The sequence below is a fragment of the Vanellus vanellus genome (genome assembly GCF_965231255.1).
Source record: "Vanellus vanellus genome assembly, chromosome: 18".
NCBI classification, from domain to species: Eukaryota; Metazoa; Chordata; class Aves; order Charadriiformes; family Charadriidae; genus Vanellus; species Vanellus vanellus.
Window position 1 is genome coordinate 5,141,142 of NC_138923.1, and position 18,749 is coordinate 5,159,890.

The 18,749-nt window shown below is 49.6% G+C and overlaps 1 protein-coding gene across 1 annotated transcript in view; it reads right to left on the bottom strand.

Annotated features, from left to right (window-relative positions):
• Window positions 1-12,639, bottom strand: part of BRINP1 (BMP/retinoic acid inducible neural specific 1) — a gene marked incomplete at both ends in the record, with an annotated part of 60,564 nt that extends 47,925 nt beyond the window's left edge. The window contains one exon of the mRNA XM_082492615.1: window positions 12,422-12,639. Coding sequence (XP_082348741.1) covers window positions 12,422-12,639 — 218 coding nt within the window. The remainder of the gene's footprint in view (window positions 1-12,421) is intronic.
• Window positions 12,640-18,749: the final 6,110 nt, after the last annotated feature.

The window sequence follows — 18,749 nt, forward strand, 5'->3', positions numbered from 1 at the left end:
GCTGGGAGGGAAAGAACCAGCATGAAAGAAAGGGGAGGAAAAGCAAAATGAGGTAGGGCAGGGATGCACGGATAATGAAAACAGGGATGCATGGATAATGAAAACACCTTTGCGCTCCCAAAATAACGCTCGGTGTCACCTGGCCCTTTCCTCCACCTCCAGGTAGCTGTGGGGAGACCCTCACTGATCAGCGTTTGCGTCCTCATCCAGGCTGAAGGCACTGTGACGGCCAGCTACCGAAATCAGAGCTTAAACCCGGTCCGTGCTCCGGCAGAGCTGCCCGCGGCCGCCCGGCCATGGACCTGCTGGCGGGTCTGCAGCCTGCGAAGGGCACTTTACTGCAGAAACAACCAGGTCTCTGCCACATCAGCAGGGGGATCGGCGCCAGGATGATCGTAAGAGCTACCACTAAGTCAATCAGAGCCCAGAGACAGGTCCCAGCTATAAGTTATAGGGGAACAGCTCTTCCATTGGCTTTTCATGGTACTCATTCATGGGAATGAGAGGGTCTCACAGCATCAGGCGTACTTGAGCCTCCCGCCCCTGGCGCGCTCGCTGAGAGCACAGCCATCAAATACAGTTCTTCTTCAATGACCTTTGCCAAAGGTCTATCCCTGGAAGATGGAGAGCATCCAGGGGCTTCTCCTTAACTGGTCTCTAAAACATGTAGTTGCTCCCTGCCCTCGCTCAAACTGATGGCAGGAGAAGGCACAGTGTGGGTTTTCAGGCCAGCGGGTGTTGCAGGCGTGCATGCCACATGGGCATAGCAAAGGAGTCCCTTCAATCTGGGCTAAGGAGCTCCAGGAGGCAAAAAACCCCTCCTGCCATAATCCCAGAGCAGAGAATCTCCACACTGCTGCTTAGAAAGCGTTGTGCCCCATCGGCACTGTTCAGTCCGCAGGAGCACAGGGGCAGTTCGATGGCTCTTGCCACCTCTCGACGATGGCTGTGCACAAGGCCAGTGTAAAATTTGGCCCCGTGAGGCTGCCTGAGAGCCATGTACAGCAAGGGAGGGTGCGATGCTGCCATGGCACAGCTTTCATGGAAACTCCCTTCTCCAAGCAAGCGCTTTCGTTGCCGGCAGAAGCAGAAGCATGCCTGACCTGATTGGGAATTTGATGCAACGGGTTCCTCTCCCGGCTGCCCACCCCTCTGCTGGGAGCCGTCTGCGCATTAAAGCAGATGTTGGTTGCACTCGGGTCACGTTTCCAAGCTTTCTTTTGCAGTCATAAGGGCTGGAGACTCTTCCCTCCCTCCCCGCACTCGTTTCTTAATTAAAGCTTAAATTCTGATGTCGCCACGTGACTGTCGGAGCAGAGCCCCAGGCAGGCGTTTAGCGCTCTGTGCTGTCAGCGGGACTTTGATTTAGAAGCACAGCAGATACTTTAGAGAATCCCATCCCTCGGCTGCGCCCCGGCTTGGCCCTGCTCGCGGCTCCCGCTGTCAGACCTCACGGCTTGCCTTGGTCACGACTTGCCTTGGTCACGACTTGCCTTGGTCACGGTTTGCCTTGGTCACGGCACTGGAGTGGGCAGGCGGCTTTCCCACACCGCGGAGCATGGCACAGGGGTGATGGGGAGGATCTCTGTCCTGTTCAATAGAGCGGTTGGAGAGCAGAGCAGCTGTGAGGAGTCCATCAGGGAGGAAGAGGAGGAGGAGGAGGCAGCCCCTGCGGAGTGCCACCAGCCCAGGCAGCTCGGCGGATGCGAATACCGCTGCCACCTGCAGCTCCTGTCCCTACCCCTCTCCTCCCTTCCCTCTCAGCGTTTCTCACCAGGTGGGATGTATTTAACCAGCAAAAATGAAGGGAATCTCATTGCAGCTTCCTGTAAATACTGGGTGGCCACTGGGGTGGTGGCGGAAGGCTGCGAAGTGCTGCGGGTGCAAAATCAGGTCTGATCACACAGAGCTTCCAGGTTTGGTGACCAGAGAAGGGCAACCAAGCTGGTGAGGGGGCTGGAGAACAAGTCTTATAAGAAGCAGCTGAGGGAACCAGGGGTGCTCAGCCTGGAGAAAAGGAGGCTGAGGGGAGACCTTATCTCTACAGCTGTCTGAACTCTCTACAACCCTCTACAGGCCCCTGAAAGGAGGTTGTAGAGAGGTGGGGGTCGGTCTCTTCTCCCAAATAACAAGCTATAGGGCAAGAGGAAACAGCCTCAAGTTGCTCCAGGGGAGGTTTACATTGATATTAGGAAAAATCTCTTCACTGAAAGGGTTGTCAAGCGTTGGAACAGACTGCCTGGGGAAGTGGTGGAATCACCATCCCTGGAGAGATTTAGAAGACGGGTAGACGTGGTGCTGAGGGACGCGGTTTAGTGGTAACTTGGCACTGCTGGGTGAACAGTTGGAGTCTACGATCTTAAAGGTCTCTTCCAACCATAGTGATTCTATGCCTCTATGAACAGCATCCCTAGCGCACAGACCTGGCAGCAGGGCACTGCCCAAATGCTGCCTCCACCCCATTCCCCAGGAGCAGCCCCGGTACCTCCTGCCCAGGGCTCTCTGGAGGAGACGCCGAGGCTGCCCCAAGCTGCCGGTGCGCTGCGTCAGCTCCTTCGCCGGGCACACGTGTGCCGCAGCACAGAGGAACCGCCGGCTCTGCACGAGCATATTGGATTTCATGCTGCCTGGAGAGGAGATCCTGGCACAAAGCGCTGACCCAAACTTTCCTCCCTCCCCGCTGCAGGCAAAACTGATCCTGGGGTTTCTTTTTAGATGTGTCCTGGGGTTCTGTACCTGAACTTGGCAGTTTAACATGGGAAACCAGCCTGGATGTCTCTGACTGCCCCAGTGGGACATGTCTTGTTCCATTTACAGAGGCTGGTGGGTGGCAATCAGTAAAAAAGAAAGGAAAAAAAAATACTTTCTGGAACCCAAGGGAAACATTAGAAGGATCCAGAAATAGAAAAACCCCTATAATAGGTACAGTCATGCCATCTCCCAGTGCTACTGGTGCCAGAACAAAATTATTCCATGCATCTAACTTTTTTTTTTAATGTAACAGCTTCTCTGCTGAAATAAGCATCTGCCTGATTTAAAAGCAGAATTAATAATCTGCTCACCACAAAAAAAAAAAAAAAAAAAAAAAAAGAGTGAAGGCTTCTCCTTGGCTTGTTAGCCTTTAAAATATGCTCCCAAGCCACTGGACCATAGTCTGCTGGTCTGAAGAAAGCTGAGACGAACATGCAGAGTCATTGCTGCTGCAGCACGCTGGGGAGCAGCCCTGGGAGACCCGCTGGGCAGAGCCCTCCGTCCTTCACGCAGAGGGGAAAAGATCCCCCCACCAAGGCAGGTCTCAGAGGGGACCGCGTGGAGCGCTCCCTGCTAGCCCGGCAGGATGATGCAGAGCTCTTTGGAAAAGTTCAGCGACTGAAAATATTTGTCTACGCTGCTTCTGGGGTTTCTCTGGAGCACGGTTAAAATCTTTCATTCTGGATTCAGAGAGGGAATTGCTGTGCTTGAGCACGCGACCCCGCAGAACCGCGCTAACAGACGGCCGATGCGGCCAAGAGCTCGCCGGGGTTGGCGCCTGACCGGGCACGCAGCTCCCGCGCGCGCTCTCCTCCCGAGGAACCGCTCTGCCCTAACCGCAAGCGCCCTATCCGAACGTGAACTTGTCAACCGCGGTGCTTCTGTGCCATCCCCCACGGCCTGGGTGCGCGCTGCCACGCTGAGCTGAGGCTCTGCCCTTCCCCGAAATTTGGCCAGAGATTCTTTTCCCGTATCTTAGCAGCTCTCAGCATATCAAAGGCCGGCGCCAATTATCCTTCCATTTGCCCTCTGTTCTCAAGAATACCAAAGAGAAGGAGAGGTGCATCCTTCCGCCGAGTCCTGCAGCCGCCCGTGATGCTCGTGAGCCCTCGCCATCTGAGTCCCGAGCAGCCAGAGCTGCTGCTCCTCCAGCCCCGATGAGGACCAAGCTCCATGTCTGCTCAGCCCAAGGCTCCCGGGACCAAGCGTGGCACAGCTCAGCCCGAGCCATCCCCTGCCACCCCCCGCTCCTGCCTTTCTTCTGCTTATGCAAATATATTAAAAGCTTCCCATAGGCAGGGAGACGCATTATGCAGGGAATGTAACAACACCGGTCCCTGAACTGCATGAAGAATGAAGGTGGTGGCTAAAGGAGAGGCTCCGTGATGGAATTGGCTGGTTTACGCCAGTCACTGAGTGGCTCCCGATTGCCAAGCGGCCGTGTTAGAGCTGGTGAGACAGGAATGTAAATTGCGGCTCTCTTGTAAAGTTGCATAAACTTGTAGTAATGTCATTTTTAGATTAACATTTACATTGAAGAGAACACTGGAAGGCTTCATTGTTTACATGCACTATGGAAATAGATTTAAATTTTTGGTTTACACACATTTATTTACAAGGCATTTACTGATTACAAACGAATGTACATCACTCGTTTACATGCATAATGTAAACTATGGAGATTTCGTATTTTTTGCCATGCAATGCTGAACAGATTTCCATTGCGCATTCTGCACGGAGGCAAGAGCCTCCTTTCATCTCAGCTCCCTCTGTCCTTCAATTGCTGCGTTGCCTCTCCTAAAAAAGCTCTGCCTCTGACTGGAAAACATAAAAGTTGATGTCCCCTTTAAACAGATAGCATAAAAACCGAATAGGAAAACCTTGTCAGCAGAACTTCAGCATGACTAAAAAAAGCCAAAGCAAAGATTAAAAAGCCTAACAGTGCCTATCAATTTGTACGGGCGCAAAGCATCACCTTAATGCCGTTTGAGAAGAACCTTCACGGTGCTTTTTTTGGATGCTTCAGGCACCCAAACAACTGGAACAGGACTGAAAACTCGCCAGGATATGGGTGTGTGAGAGAGTAACTGTGACTGCACCCGTGTTGTACAGTTGGTCTCAGTCAGTAGCACTCAGATCTCAGCACCCAGACTCATTTTGAACAAGCGTTGAGCCTTCCCACAGCAAAGCCGCAATCCTACTGCTCGTCCTGCCTGCGCCTCCCCTGCCCAGCGGTGCTGGGGAAATTATTCTATTTTTTTTTTTAATCCTAAGATGCTAAAAGCTGAACCCAAGGAAAGTCAAAGCTGAACCCCGGGGAATTTTAAGATTTCAAAGTCTCAGAGCGAACAATAAGGCCAGTCAGTCTTTTTTTTTTTTTTCTCCCCTCCTTCCTTATTTCAAGGACATAAAAACTACCTGCAAATTCAACTTAAATTGAATGAGCAAGTTGAAGAGCAAAGAGCTAAACAAAATACACTCAAAATAAAAATGTCTCCCTTTTGACATTTTTTAAGTGGCGTTGGTTGACTTTGTGCTTTGAGATAAACTTTTACGGCTTAAAAATTGAAAAAAAAAAAGTTTTTCACTGGATTAATAAAATGAAAACAAACAGCAAAGCTTAAGCCTTTCATTGAGCCTCAAATGAAATGTTTTGATTTTTTCTTTTTACTGAAAAGTTGAACAAACATCCATTTCAGATCAACCCATTTTTAATGTTATTTTTGTTCCGTACAACCAGTGAACCACAAAATCAATTATTTGCACAGCTCTAGTGACCAGTAGATTAAATTCAATGCAACAGAGAGACAGCAAAAGGAGTCAATGAGGAGTGGAGAGATGGGAGAAGAATAAGGGACTGAAAAAATGGTGGAAGCCTCTCTAATAGACCTTGTCTCTGCCAAAACTTAGCATGCATTTTCACAACCACTTTAATACAACTGGAATCCACACTGCTGCTGAAAAAACAGCAGCCTCACCAGTCCCCTTAGTCCCCCTCCTGCCTCCATCCACACAGTCCTGTCCCTTTACTACCACCTGACCACACAACGAACGAGACTGAAAAAGTGATCTAGTTGATAATTAACTTTTTTTTTTTCCTTTTCTTTTTCTTTTTTCTTGACAGATTCGTTTTCTGCCAGATCAGTTCCTCAGTTGTGGAAACCACAGCTTTGCTTGAAACCTGCCTGGATGGTCTGGTCAGGAAAAGCAAGACTTCTGTAATAGAAGCTGCTAAAAAACAGTCATAGAAACTTCCCATTCACTAGCCAGATTGTCCAAGTCCAGTGCCTGAATGTAGGACCCGCATTCTGCTTTTGCTTAGGAATAATAACAGCTCGTCACGCTGCCAGCCAGCTCATAAGCCCTGGTGCTGCGTTTGCAGGTCCCGGGGCAGCGGGCACTGCTAGAACAGGTTCTCCAGCTAAAAAAAATGATGAATTTTCCTTGAAGTCAACAGCGTCACATATTTACGTCACAGAGAATCTGGCTCATTGTTTTTAATTTGTGGGGCCATAAAACTTGAAAGTTTTGTGAGACAGTTTTGCAAGAACAAATTTTTTTCTTCTTTTTTTTTATTTTTTTTTTCCTCTAAGGGAAAATTTAAGCGGCAGAACAGCATAGGCACTTCTAAGTCAACTGTAGCCCATGCTACATGCATAGCAAAGATCCTCGCTTCATGATAATTCTCTTCCTCCTTGCGAGGGAGTGACACGTTTAGAGAGCACATAGCTGCTCAGATTTGTGGGTTTTCTAGGACTAAATAAAAATCTCTAGTGTGGCCGAATGCATTCAGCACTGCAAATCCCTTTATGAGCACCCAGTTTAGTGTCCACTCTGAATAGAAGAAGCAGGGAAATCACAGAAATGTTAGTTAGATGGGACCCTGGGGGTCCCTAATCCAACCTTCCACTTGAAGGAGGACTATCACCAGCTCCTGAGCACATCATAGAACCATAGAATCACAGAATGGTGTAGGTTAGAAGAGACCTTGAAGATCATCTAGTCCCAAGCCTCCTGCCCTGGGCAGGAACACCTCCCCCCAGCCCAGGTTGCTCCAAGCCCCGTCCAACCTGGCCTTGAACACCTCCAGGGATGGGGCAGCCAAAGCTTCTCTGGGCAACCTGCGCCAGGGGCTCACCACCCTCAGAGTGAAAAATGGCTTCCTGATATCTAATCTAAATCTCCCCTCTTCCAGTTTGAAGCCATTCTCCCTTGTCCTATCACTACATGCCCTTGTAAAAAGTTCCTCCCCAGCTCTCCTGGAGCGCCTTTAGGCACTGGAAGGGGCTCTGAGGTCTCCCCGGAGCATTCTCTTCTCCAGGCTGAACCCCCCCAACTCTCCCAGCCTGTCCTCCCAGCAGTGGGGCTCCAGCCCTCGGATCATCTGATCATCAGACGTGGCTTTGTCCAGCCAAGCCTTGAAGCCCACCAAGGATGGAGAAGCCCCTCACCTCCCCGTTGACCTGTCCCAGACATGCACCACTCTCCTGATGAAAACAATTTTTTGAGGAAGAAAAAAAAAAAGCACTTTTTTCCCCCCAGGCACCATCCCAACCGATTTATAGCTACCTTGTGCAGCCAGTTACTCACAACCTTTCCTGTCTCAGGAGCTGTATTTCCTTTTTATATATCCAGGGACATTACCTTAAGGAGCGTACGTAAGGAAGCCGTGTTGTCCTGTCGCTGCAGGCGGAGGGATGGGGCAGGACTGGCTGCTTTGCTGTCACATCCCCCACTAAGTTTTGAATCTGTTGGTGCATTTTAACCAGACTTGGCAGAGGTCTCAGAAGTATTCTGTATTTGCAGGTTTCATGAATTTAGGCAGCCTCTAAACGGTCCCACTGCAGGAGAAGTTGCAAGGCGAGCAGATCTCTCTTTTATACCCCAGGGTTTCCCGCTCTCTTACACAGAGAGAGAGATTTCCCTGTCTCGACTGTCATTTCAGAAAATGGAATTAAACTCCCACACGTGGAAAATCCACATTTCTTCTTGTACACACACATTCCCCTTCCAGCCCTCTGCGATCATCCACTGTGTATCGCTGCCGTCCCTTACGACCAAACCTTTTGCAGCATTTAATTAAGTCTGCCCAACAACGCAGAGCAGGCAGGTGCTGCCATCTCCCCTTCTCGGGGCTGCGTGGAGGCAGCCGAGGCACAGAGAAGCGAGCTTACCCACAGCCACGCTGTGAGCCCGGGGCAAAAATATAGATCCCGCCTGCTTCTCTGCCGGTCTAACTGTGAGTGTCCCTCTTCCCGAGGTGGTGTGTCCTGTCCCCGCTTTGCTGTGGGAAGACTGGCGGTGGCAGCCTGTCTACCCAGCCGGACAAGACCATCTCACCGCTTCCCTCTTTGCCTCCCGTGTCTCACCTCTGGCATTGTACAACAAAGCCTCTTTTTTTTTTTTTTTTTTTTTTGTCTAGAAAAGATTCATTTTTCTAGAACTTGCTTAAACTGAGCAGCGTCATTAGCGAAATGCCTCTGTTTCAGGGCTTCTGCCTGGCTATTTGCACAGCGTATTCAAGTGCTCAGTCTACTGTTGCTTTTGCTTTGCCTTATAGCTAAATAATCAGTTTCTGGGAGAAGAAAAAAGGACAACGCAACAATAGACTTCAAAGAAGTGGACTGAAGCTGTTAACTACTGTCTCGTGGTAACAGGAAGGTTTTCTGGTCTGAGCAGTGCCCTAGTCCCAAAGCCAAGCTGAGCTTCATCTGTTTCCCGGCCTCCGTGCAGTACCTAGTACCCAAAAGGCTCCCGTGACTAGGAACAACAACAAGGGTAGTGGTAATGAATATTCAGACATCCCACAAACCACTCTCAGCATCTGCCATCCTATCTGCATTAGCATCAGAGTGCACAGATAATGATCAAAGCAGCGTTTTCCTGCCAGAGGCCCCCCTAAACCAGCCTTATTAGTATGAATCGATGCTGATTAATGTGCTTCCGTAACGCAGTTGTATCTACCCCTACCTACTGTCCGCGGCTTAATATAAAACATCTCCCCCTTTGCTTTGCCTTCCTACTAACAGCGCATGCAAGGTGCCAACCTTGATGAAGGGTACCAGGAAAATCAGTGGTTCAAGTTTTGCAAGAAAGAGGCCTAAAATCTGCTAAAACACAATACACAGAAGGAGGGAATGAGCCTTTGGAGACTGTACCAGCCAACCGCCTTTCCGTGCGAGGCTGGTAGACCGGGATTCAGGCATCCTGTGAAGAGATACGGGCAACTATGCTGTTCTACAGCGATTCTGCTTATGCAGCGTATAAAATAGCTTTGCTCACGAAAACAGGCTCTTTGCTCACTGCTGACAGACCTCTGGACTTCAGCTGTGATGGAAGGAGGAGTTTAGTTTGGCGTCGCTTCCCTTTTAACATCACCTGTAAAAAGGCAAAAATGCTGCATTTTGCCTTACGCTGCCGCGTAGCATTGACAGAGGCTTTATCTCGGTGGGTTTTCGATGTAAATGACACAGTCCTAATGCGCTGTGTCCATGCTCCCGCACAGCAAGACACTGGGGAAATCACCACTAAACAGGCGACAGCGTTTCAATTAGGGACGGGTGAGGTCCTCTCGCCTGATTTCACATCCACGCCAAATCCTTGGTCGCTGTGGCTGGTCTGAGGTCTACTGCTATCGGCCTTAGGAGAAGAGCAGTGCTCGGGTCAAACCTCACTCAACAAAATCACGAGTGCCCCAAGGAAGTGTCTGACCCAGGGACAAAGAACAAACCAGCCAACCAAAAGGAGAGAGAGAGAAAAGGAACGTTGAAAGAGAAGACTACACAGAAAATTCCCAGGCTCCAAATCAGCTGCTTTTCTAAGGAAAGGAGCAATATCCTTAATGTAGAATATGTGCCTCCCTTGGGCTAGTCTAGTGCAAAGAGCAATTGAGAGACATCATTTGGGAGGAAAGAGGCTTCTATGTTGGAATTAAACAGTTGACAAAATCCCAACAGCTTCACAGATTCTCCAAGTCAATTTAAGGAGCCCACAAAATGAGATTTTACCCCTGTGGGTTTCAGTAAAATGATATGTTCTGGAGGATGTGTGTGCTCAGAGTCCAGCTCTTAACTGCGAGAACTGGCTGTGGCTCCACTAATTCACCATAGCTAGACTGATTTTGACACCCCTTAAAAAATGCACGGGCCCAATTTTTAAGTGACCGGTTCTGCCAACAGGGCCAGATATTAAAAGCAAACAACCCTCCGCCATCTCGCCAGCCTCCTACCTAATGGCTCCATCTGCTCTGCCGAAACACAGGAGGGTTCCCCTCCTCCTCAGCCAACCGCTGTTGGAGCAAAAGTTACCCCCAGAGAATGTGTTTCCAACACGCTCAGCTCCCAGCAGCTCAAACCGTGACACACGTGGCCGGACTTACCCAAGCCCTCAGCTCCCTCCTTCAGCTTCGTGCCCAGCATTTGGCCGTGAGATGCACCCCTAGGTGCCCTTGCAGGCTTCCCGTGTCTCCCTAAACTCTCTCCCTACCTGCTTCCACTGCACTTCGTCTCATCTCCAGTTTCTTTTGTGAATAATGACTTCTCCAGCACTGTGACCATCTGCAAGACCCTTTTCAGACACCTCCCATGCATGCAGAATGTCGCTGCCCATTTTCTCCCATGTTGGAAGAAGAAGGACATTGTGTCCTCCCCGTGCTTACAAGTGTCTTTCATAAGCGCTTTGGCAATATCCAGCAGAAATGGAGAAAAACAGATCCCTTTCCGCTTCCCTGAACCGAGATGAGTCTCCAAATTCTTACCAGTCTCCTACAAACCAAAGGGGAACTTGTTCCTCACCCCATAGCAGATAAAACTGGAAATCGCCGGCTTCGCATACAAACAAGATTTTAGCTCCTTTATAAAAGCGGGGAGAGCAAAGCGCAGGCTGCCTGCTCTGCGTGTGAATTCTCCGTCACGGGAACCCTTTCAGGAGAGGTTGCCCACGAACCTCTGTCGGATGTGACACAGGTATGTCTGAGCCTGCCTTGGGGAAGAGGCATGGATTAAATGACCTCTCAAGGTCCTTCCAGACCCGGTTCTCCATGATTCTTAGAGACAGGATCCCAGGCGTGATGGATCTCTGGCCTGACCTACAGTGACAGTTCTTAGATGTGTCTGAACACATACATTGCACGCGTTTCTCTCCCACTCCGGCCCCTGCAGACTGCTGCGGTGGCATTCAGGGCTGAATGGCTCTTTAGCAGAGGGCAGAGCCACTGCCAGGGGCATTGCGTGGGGCAGAGATCTGCAGCCTCCATCGGAGTGTATGTTGTCCGGCAGGGCAGGAGCAGAGCTGGGGATATATACAACCAGGAAAAGAAGTCTTTTCGGAAAAGGCATGTTTTCTCTGCTCCTCTGTGCAAGCAAAGACAGCGAGACACCCTTAGTGGAAGCACGGCAACATAATTTCTAGGTTTTGGGGCTGTCTTCCCCCCGAGCTGTTTTGAACGAAGAGGACAAGCCAGGACAACGTCCTCAACCCATGCGAACCTGCCCTCGCTCTGCGGGCTGATGCGAGGGGAGGGGATGCCGCACTCCCCGGAGGCCGTGGGACAGGCACCACTCATTTTTCTTCCCCACACATAGATGACGTCTCGCACGTCGCTATGACTCTGCAAGTGCTTCTGGCTCTCTGCCCATGGGAGAACACTGCCTGCACACAGGTGGTTTCCCCGCTGCCCCCGTCCCCGAGTCATCGCGCGTGTGTGTGTGCACGCTGCCAGTAGTCTATTCACTAGCACCTTCCTACCTGCCAGTTTGCGTGGTTGTGTTTGCAAGTGTCTTTCTACAACACAACAGGACTATATAATTATGCAAATGCGCACATGTCTATGAGAGTTCTGCAGTCTCTTTGGGTTTTTGCGCAAATCTCATGACACTTGCTGGCTTATTCCCCTTCACTCCAAAGTGCTTGCTGCTCTAATAGGAGGCTCACACGAGCACCCCAAGCTTTTCAAGTTAAAATGAAAAAAGAAAAGTGTGTTTCTGGATATCACAGCTGGCAAGAAGAGCTTGAAATAAGCAACAACAAAGGCTTCGAAACCTAGAAGGCAAAGGAAAATCCAAATTCTGCCTATTCGCTGTAGTTTTTTCATTGGAAGACTTTTAAACCAAGATCACAGTTCTGGGGGCAAGCCCGACTCATACGTGGAGATAATCTGCAAAGGTCTGTGGTAGGCAGTACACTGCTACGGCTCATGCACAGCCGCATGAGAACTGCCGTACGGATGTGTGCCTTCACATCTTTACGTCTGTTCTTGCCCATGCGAACCTTAAGCTATTGGCAGTTCACACGAATGAGTTTGGTACAGAGGCTTGGTCTGCCCATAGGTAAACCGATTTGAAAAACATGCTTGTGAACCTGCCTGTGAACTTCTCTGTCACCACAAATGAAGTACACCCACAGCCTTGGTCCCTTTTTATCTCGATCTGTGTTGTGCACATTGCCATGGTACCGCAGTTCCTTCATCTCACTATCAGAGCATTACACGAGTCTTTGAAACAATTTGCGGTGCCAGCTGAGGACCACGAAGAACCAAAGAAGCGTTTCCAGGTGGAACGGGGACAATGATGCGTCTCCCATTGACTACGAGCCTTGAGCCCATGGGAACCGGCTGAGTTCCCACCACCTAACAACTTAGCCAAGCTACGGGTGCTGTAGGAAACCAACATACCTGTATATTTTATATCTGGTTGTAAATCCTTGACGATGTCTTTCCACAAAGGATAAGTAGCTCCGTGAGTGGTGGAAAGGCCCCCTGTCTGAAATAAGCCAATCAAATTCCTTGGAGACATGTTGGTTGGTAGCAGCTGGGTCCTGGTGGGAGGGCTGTACTAGTATATGGTCCCATATAAACAGGAGGTAGAGGAACTCAACAAGCCTCCAGTTCATGCTTTTCTGTCTGCCTTTTTCCTCTCATTCTTGCTCCATTCTGTGGAGTCCTGTTGGAAAAGAGAGGGAAGAGGAGGAAGGAAAGAGAGAGAGAGAAATGGAGGGGAGGAGAGGGAGGAGGGAGAGAAAGAGAGAGTTTAAAAATGGGAATTGCTTTGATCCTTTGACAACCGTCTCTCGGGGTGAAAATAGACATGAAAAATCAAGTTTTAAAAGACTTCAGTCTGCCTGTGTTACAGCTTAGAGTATTTGGCAGTGTTTTATTCATGTACCTTAGCGGTGCCTTTAACCTCCTGAGCAAATACCACCTTTGAAACAACCAGGTCCTGACCTGAGACATCCTCACCCCAGCTTTTCCATCATATCCCTCGTGAAGTTCTGCGCAGTGCCGCAAAGGCGAGTGAAGGCTGGGCGCAGACGGTGGCCGCACCCTAGGCTACAATTACCCCTTTATTGTCCCTTTAATGCTGTGCCAGAGAAACGTGTCTTCTGCTTTCATGTCTCTCTGATGATCTGTAATCCATACTCCATGCAACCTGAGCAATCTATAAAGACCCAGCTCTTACTTTAAAGTGTTGCCAAAAAAAGAAATAAAACAAACTAATTACCCAGGCTTCAGTGACGAGCACATGCGGACACACAGACGCACACACATACGCGCAGACGCACACACGACTATGAAATCCTGCCAAACTTTGAAAGATAAAAATCCCCTCGACCTGCGTTCCTGCCTGGGTGTTTGGGAGGTGTGCGTCGGGTGGAGGGGGACAGGGTCTGCTGCTATTTCGATTACGGTCGGACCTCGAGGCTCTTCCCGAGATCAAGGCTCTGCAGGGCGACGCGCTGAACATGCATATTCAGTGTAGGAGATTTACTAGGGAGCTTAAGGGGATGCTTCACACCACCTGGTGCAGGGCACGCTGTCGCTCGCGCGATGGGAGAGCGGCTGTCCCGCTGCAACCCCCGTCAAATCGCGGCAGCGGACAGCCCTGCCACCAGCCAGCTCCTCTCCCCGATGTGTTTAGCGGCTAAACAGACGAGACATATGATGAGTGGGAAGGGAAACAGAGGGGTGAAATGCCTTGCCAAAGGTTACGCAGCGAGCCACAGATACAGCTGGAAGAGAGCCCTCATCTCCTGACTCCCATTTCCAGCGTTTCAGCCGTTAGATCATCCGCCTCCGCAGTCATGCTGTTGGCGCGATGCCCCTCTCCGAACGAAGCCGTGTGCTCCGTTGGTGGAAGGTGAGCGGCTTGCTTAGCTGGCAGCCTGCGCCCGCCGTGAACCCCCCTCCCCTTCTGCTTCCCACCCACAACGCGGCTCCAACAGCAGCCCAGCCCTGTTGGGTTGTGCTCCTCATCACTGGGAGTTGCTGATGCTGCTCTGAAAAGGTCCTCTCCATAGGCAGGACGCGTTCCTCCTCCTGCCCACCTCCCGTCCATCTGGCTGCCTTGCCGAGTTTTGTGGAAGATGTGCCAACAGGGTGGGCATGCCCGGCCAGGCAGAGCGATCCTGAGGCTGCATCCCCCGCTCTGGGAGCACAAACCTGGCCAAAAGTTGTCCTCACGACAGGTGATGCCCACCTCTTTCTGCAGGATATAGCGCAGAGAGACTGTAGCTACTCTAAAGCAGGAGAAATTAGGCTATGCAGAGCTCTGCTACAGTGAGATTTAGCATCAGGCTTATTTGTACATCTCCAGAAACCCTTCTGGTTTTGAGTCTGAGTCCACCATAAGCACTCTCAAAGTTTGCAATTCCCAGAGAGAAAAGGTTTTGCAAACAGTATAGGAGAGGCCAAACCGAGGTGCGCCGGAGGTGCCACGCACGGTTGCAGCACTGCGTGCGAACGTGAGACCTCGGCTGGTGTGAGCAGCGCGGTACAGACCAGAGGGCACCAGCACTGGTGCTCAGCGTGGCCGTCTCCTCTGCGCCGGGGGCTCTCACCGGGAGCACGGCGAAGCTGCAGCCCACGGCAGCGAGTGTGCACGGCTACTGCGCGGGTGGATTGAAACCGGGAGTGCGACGGGGAGCACAAGTGCCAAGTGTGTGTGTGTGTGTGCGCGCGCGCCGGAGTGTGTGGGAGCCTGCACGTGTGCACAGCATGTGTTCGTGGAGCGGCAGTCAGCTCAGCGGCACTCGACAAAACGGAGTTGTGTAAGTCTGGTTAAAAATGACAGTCAGCTGTTGCATGACATGAAGAAATGAAACAAATTAAGTATGGGAAAGTCAGCGAACGTTCGCTTTTTCTGTTGAGCACATATAAACTTCTTTGCAATTGCAGACAGAATATTACTGTTATTAAACCTGAGGGCACATGTCGCTCCTGACTGAGGGGGTTGTTCCTGTTCTGGAGGTACGTATTTAATATCAGCCTTCACCGCTGACTCCTACTTCACCCATAAATGGGGCAGTTCTTGGTGCTTTCGTCCCTCGCCTCTCAGAAAGGACTGGTTCTACTTTACCTTACAAAACTGGGAGGGTTTGGGGAGGTTCTAGTCCCACACTGAGGGGAACAGAGCATATTCCACGTGGGCACCGGTACTTCTCTGCTCCCGCTCACAGTGGTCACAAACCCGAGATGAACACCGGGAAATGCTCCCAGCTACATCCCACCCACAGCACTTCCAAGCTCCAGTTCAGGAGTTTCTCCTGCTGCTCCATCCAGGCTGCTCCTCTGCGTTCCCGCTCCGCGCAGGTCCGCAGTGCTGTCCCATCGCAGTACGCAGCTGCTCACTCAGCGCTTTTGCCATGCGACGGGTATGCAGATTCGCTGCTGATAACAATCAGTTGTTCTGTACACATTGCTCAAACTCACTTGGTTGTCTGCTCGTTAAACTATTCCATAACTAATTTCTTCATCAGCCAGCCTGGATCGGTTTCCCTTTAAACTTTTCACTTTCTATTGAATTTCTATTGCAAAGCGAGGACGGGAGCTGCTGCGTACCGACGTGGAGTGACAGCTCACCTCCAGTCCCCAGCACCGTGCAAGCGCGAACTGAAATATGAGAAGAGCCAAATGAAATGGGTTTCAGAGAGATCCCAGCGCGTCCTCCCACGTGCGGGCATCGTACACCGGGGAAATATCAGCTTATAAAAGAGAGGAGCTATTCGCTAATTCCCCCCACGCACCTCTTCCTCCTCCCTTCCTTTCCTTTTAGCCCAGAGTTAGAGTCAGGATGGTTAAGAGCTGTGAAGGCTCTTAACCAAGGGTTAAGACGTGGGGAGAACGTGCCTGGAGATCACTAGAAGAAACGGACACCTCTCCAGTCTGGAAGCTGGCTGTATCAGCGCGAGAGCAGGGAACGGCGCCTGAGGCAACGGAGGATGGTAGAGCGCAATTGGGTCTAGACAACTATCACACCATCAGCTTTAATTTTTTAGTAGTATCTTTTCCCCCCCTGTAGCTGCTGTAGAGATGTTGTTTCACATTAAAGATTAATACACACCACGGGGCTGGTCCCCATGGAAGCTATAAAGCTTACTAAAGTGGGATTATTTTGTGTCTAAGGCAATATTGTGAGGTGCATTCAATCTAACTCCTAACAAGTCGGAATCAGAAATTAATTTGTTAGGTGTCTTTATGGGGCTCCACTGATGTAAGATATGTTCTGGGGATTTCCACTAAAGGGATGGGGGAAGGAGGGGCAGGGAGGTCACGTCTCCTGGGTGAGCCAGGACATAGGCTAGAGTTCACAGTAAATAAGTACCGCGAGAAGAAAATATCAGATGTTCTGATTTTGAGACGTGTTACAGTCAGTTTCCAGCATTGCCCGTCATGACGACACATCCATCAGTGCAAATGGAGATTTCTGTTACAAGCCCTTTTAGTTTGTTAGGTGGTTTAAGACGGCCTTATTCTAATCTGAATTCAGCCTGGAACATTAAATGTTCCTTGTCTTATGAGTCTTCAGGATTCTTGGAGGAAAAATAGGCAAGTACTTTCTGTAAAGTGCAAGTTGTATTTGAATGTACACTTAATTTCATCGTGATTGATATCTGTGTGTTAATTATATTCTATTTTAGGCAATACCTTTGCTGTCACAAGGCAGCGCCTTTTATCCAAGGAGTTCAAATTGAATTAGAGACATTAATTAAAGCTCTCAGCACTCTAGTAAGGCAGGCAAGTGCTGTTACTCCCATTGTTTCTTGAAATAAGAAGAAAGGAATAAAGCTGGGTGTCTACTTAGCCACTTAAAAGGTAATTTTTATACAGCGGGATAGCTCAGAATGATAGACATTGCACAAAATTATATTGCAAAGTCTGTTTCATACGAGGGAGGCTGCGGAGCCCCAGATCACTGCTACAAACGGGAACGCAGAACGCAGGAGCTCTGGCTCTCCGTTGCTTGCTGTAAGCACTCCACTACTCCTCTGCCTCCTGGGATTTCTCTACCTCTCTTCTAACCTCTGCACCTTTCATTTATCCCTTCTATTAGACTCGAATTGATCTTGCACCCATCCCTTCTGTTTTCTCCTGCTCATTGTTGTAAACTATTTCCATCAGAAATGCAGAGTCAGGAAAGAGAAATTACTGAACCCATTATTCGCAGTAAAGAAGTAAGTCCCCTATCTCTTTAAGCTTCATGCACCAATAATTCTTTCTTGTGTCCCACATTTGGTTCTTGGCAGGTTGAGAGAGGTTTCTGCCTGCTGCCATTTACCAGAGGGAAGAGGCTAACAATTGCTATTTGTATCCGAAACACTTCTGTTCTGCAGCAACTTCACACGCTGCTTTCGGATGCTGATAAATTAGTAAAAGACTGAAGTGTCAAGGGAGAGATGAAACAGCTTATGTTAGTTTAGAGCTCGACCCTGTAAAGTGACGAACGTCTGACCTCATTTCAGCAAACAGCTTAAGTGTATCCCTAATTTTAAGTATGGGAGACACTCTCCTAGATTTTATTCAACTATCCCTGCTTTAAGTCACCTGTGCGCTCCCATTCCTGCTAGACAGGTAACTACTGCCCTACACCTTCAGGATTTCACTGGTGTTAAGTCGCTGGGTGCAACTGGAGCAATAACATTTATGTCCTGCACCTAACTCAGAGATGGCCCATGGAAGCGCCGGAAGGCAGTTACTGCCATGAAGCAGCTTTGGCGCTCCTTCGGAACCACCGGCGAGCGATCCAGCCGAGCTGGGGACATCGTCTTTTGCGTGTTAGGGCCAGGGGAAAATAGGGAACATGGACGGAAAGGGATGGGGAATCCAATCTGTCAGGGTTTCTTAAGTCGTGTGAACTTCTGTGGATAAACCTGAGCCCTGGGAAAACAGAATTTGGCCGTTTCTACCCCAGATGGCTTTACAGCTCGAACTGCAGAGTCTGCTATCTGACCAGTCAGGGATGGAGCTGCAATTCAACAGTGGCTCTGACTATGTGGATGACTGTGGCATTGCAACATCCTAAAATCCCAAATGATTGCAAAGCTCTTTCTTTATGGAAGTCAGATTTCTCCATTTCAGGCAGCGATGGGTGAATTCTTCCCCAAACCCTGGTAATTCTTCACTGCTCAGTGTCTAAATTTGCCCTTATTCTTTAACCATTTCCATTTAAAATACGCACTGGGGGTTAGATCTAAGGGATATTCATCAGCTGAAACATTTTTGGGTGAGGAAAGGCAAGAAGGGAGGATGACAAATACCTCTCCAAAAACACCAACACAGTCCACGAATTCACTTCACTTTTGCCAAATTGTTCATGCTGAAAAAAATAATGATTGGGAGATGTCAGTGTTTTGGCTGTGAGGGCACCAAGGGGGAATATTTCCAAATTTCCATTTGAAACTACTAGAGCTTTTTCTTTTTCTCCCTTTGATTTGTCTTTCTAGCCTCTTAAGAGAGACCAGTGATAAAAATATTTCTTTTGACCCCAAATGACTTAGAGGAGAAAAGGTTTTTCCTTTTCAGTTTGTCAACACTTTGCTTACAACTTGTCAGAATATTCAGTGAACCGAAACCACCCTACAAATCCTTCGTTATTAATGCAGTTCAACCAGCAGCCTAAAGGAAGCAGGTTTTGTGCAGAAACCCTAATTACTCCTTGCCTATAGCGAGGCGAGAATCACACTGGTAACAACTAGGTACCTGTTTTCAGCTCGTTTGTCCCCGCACT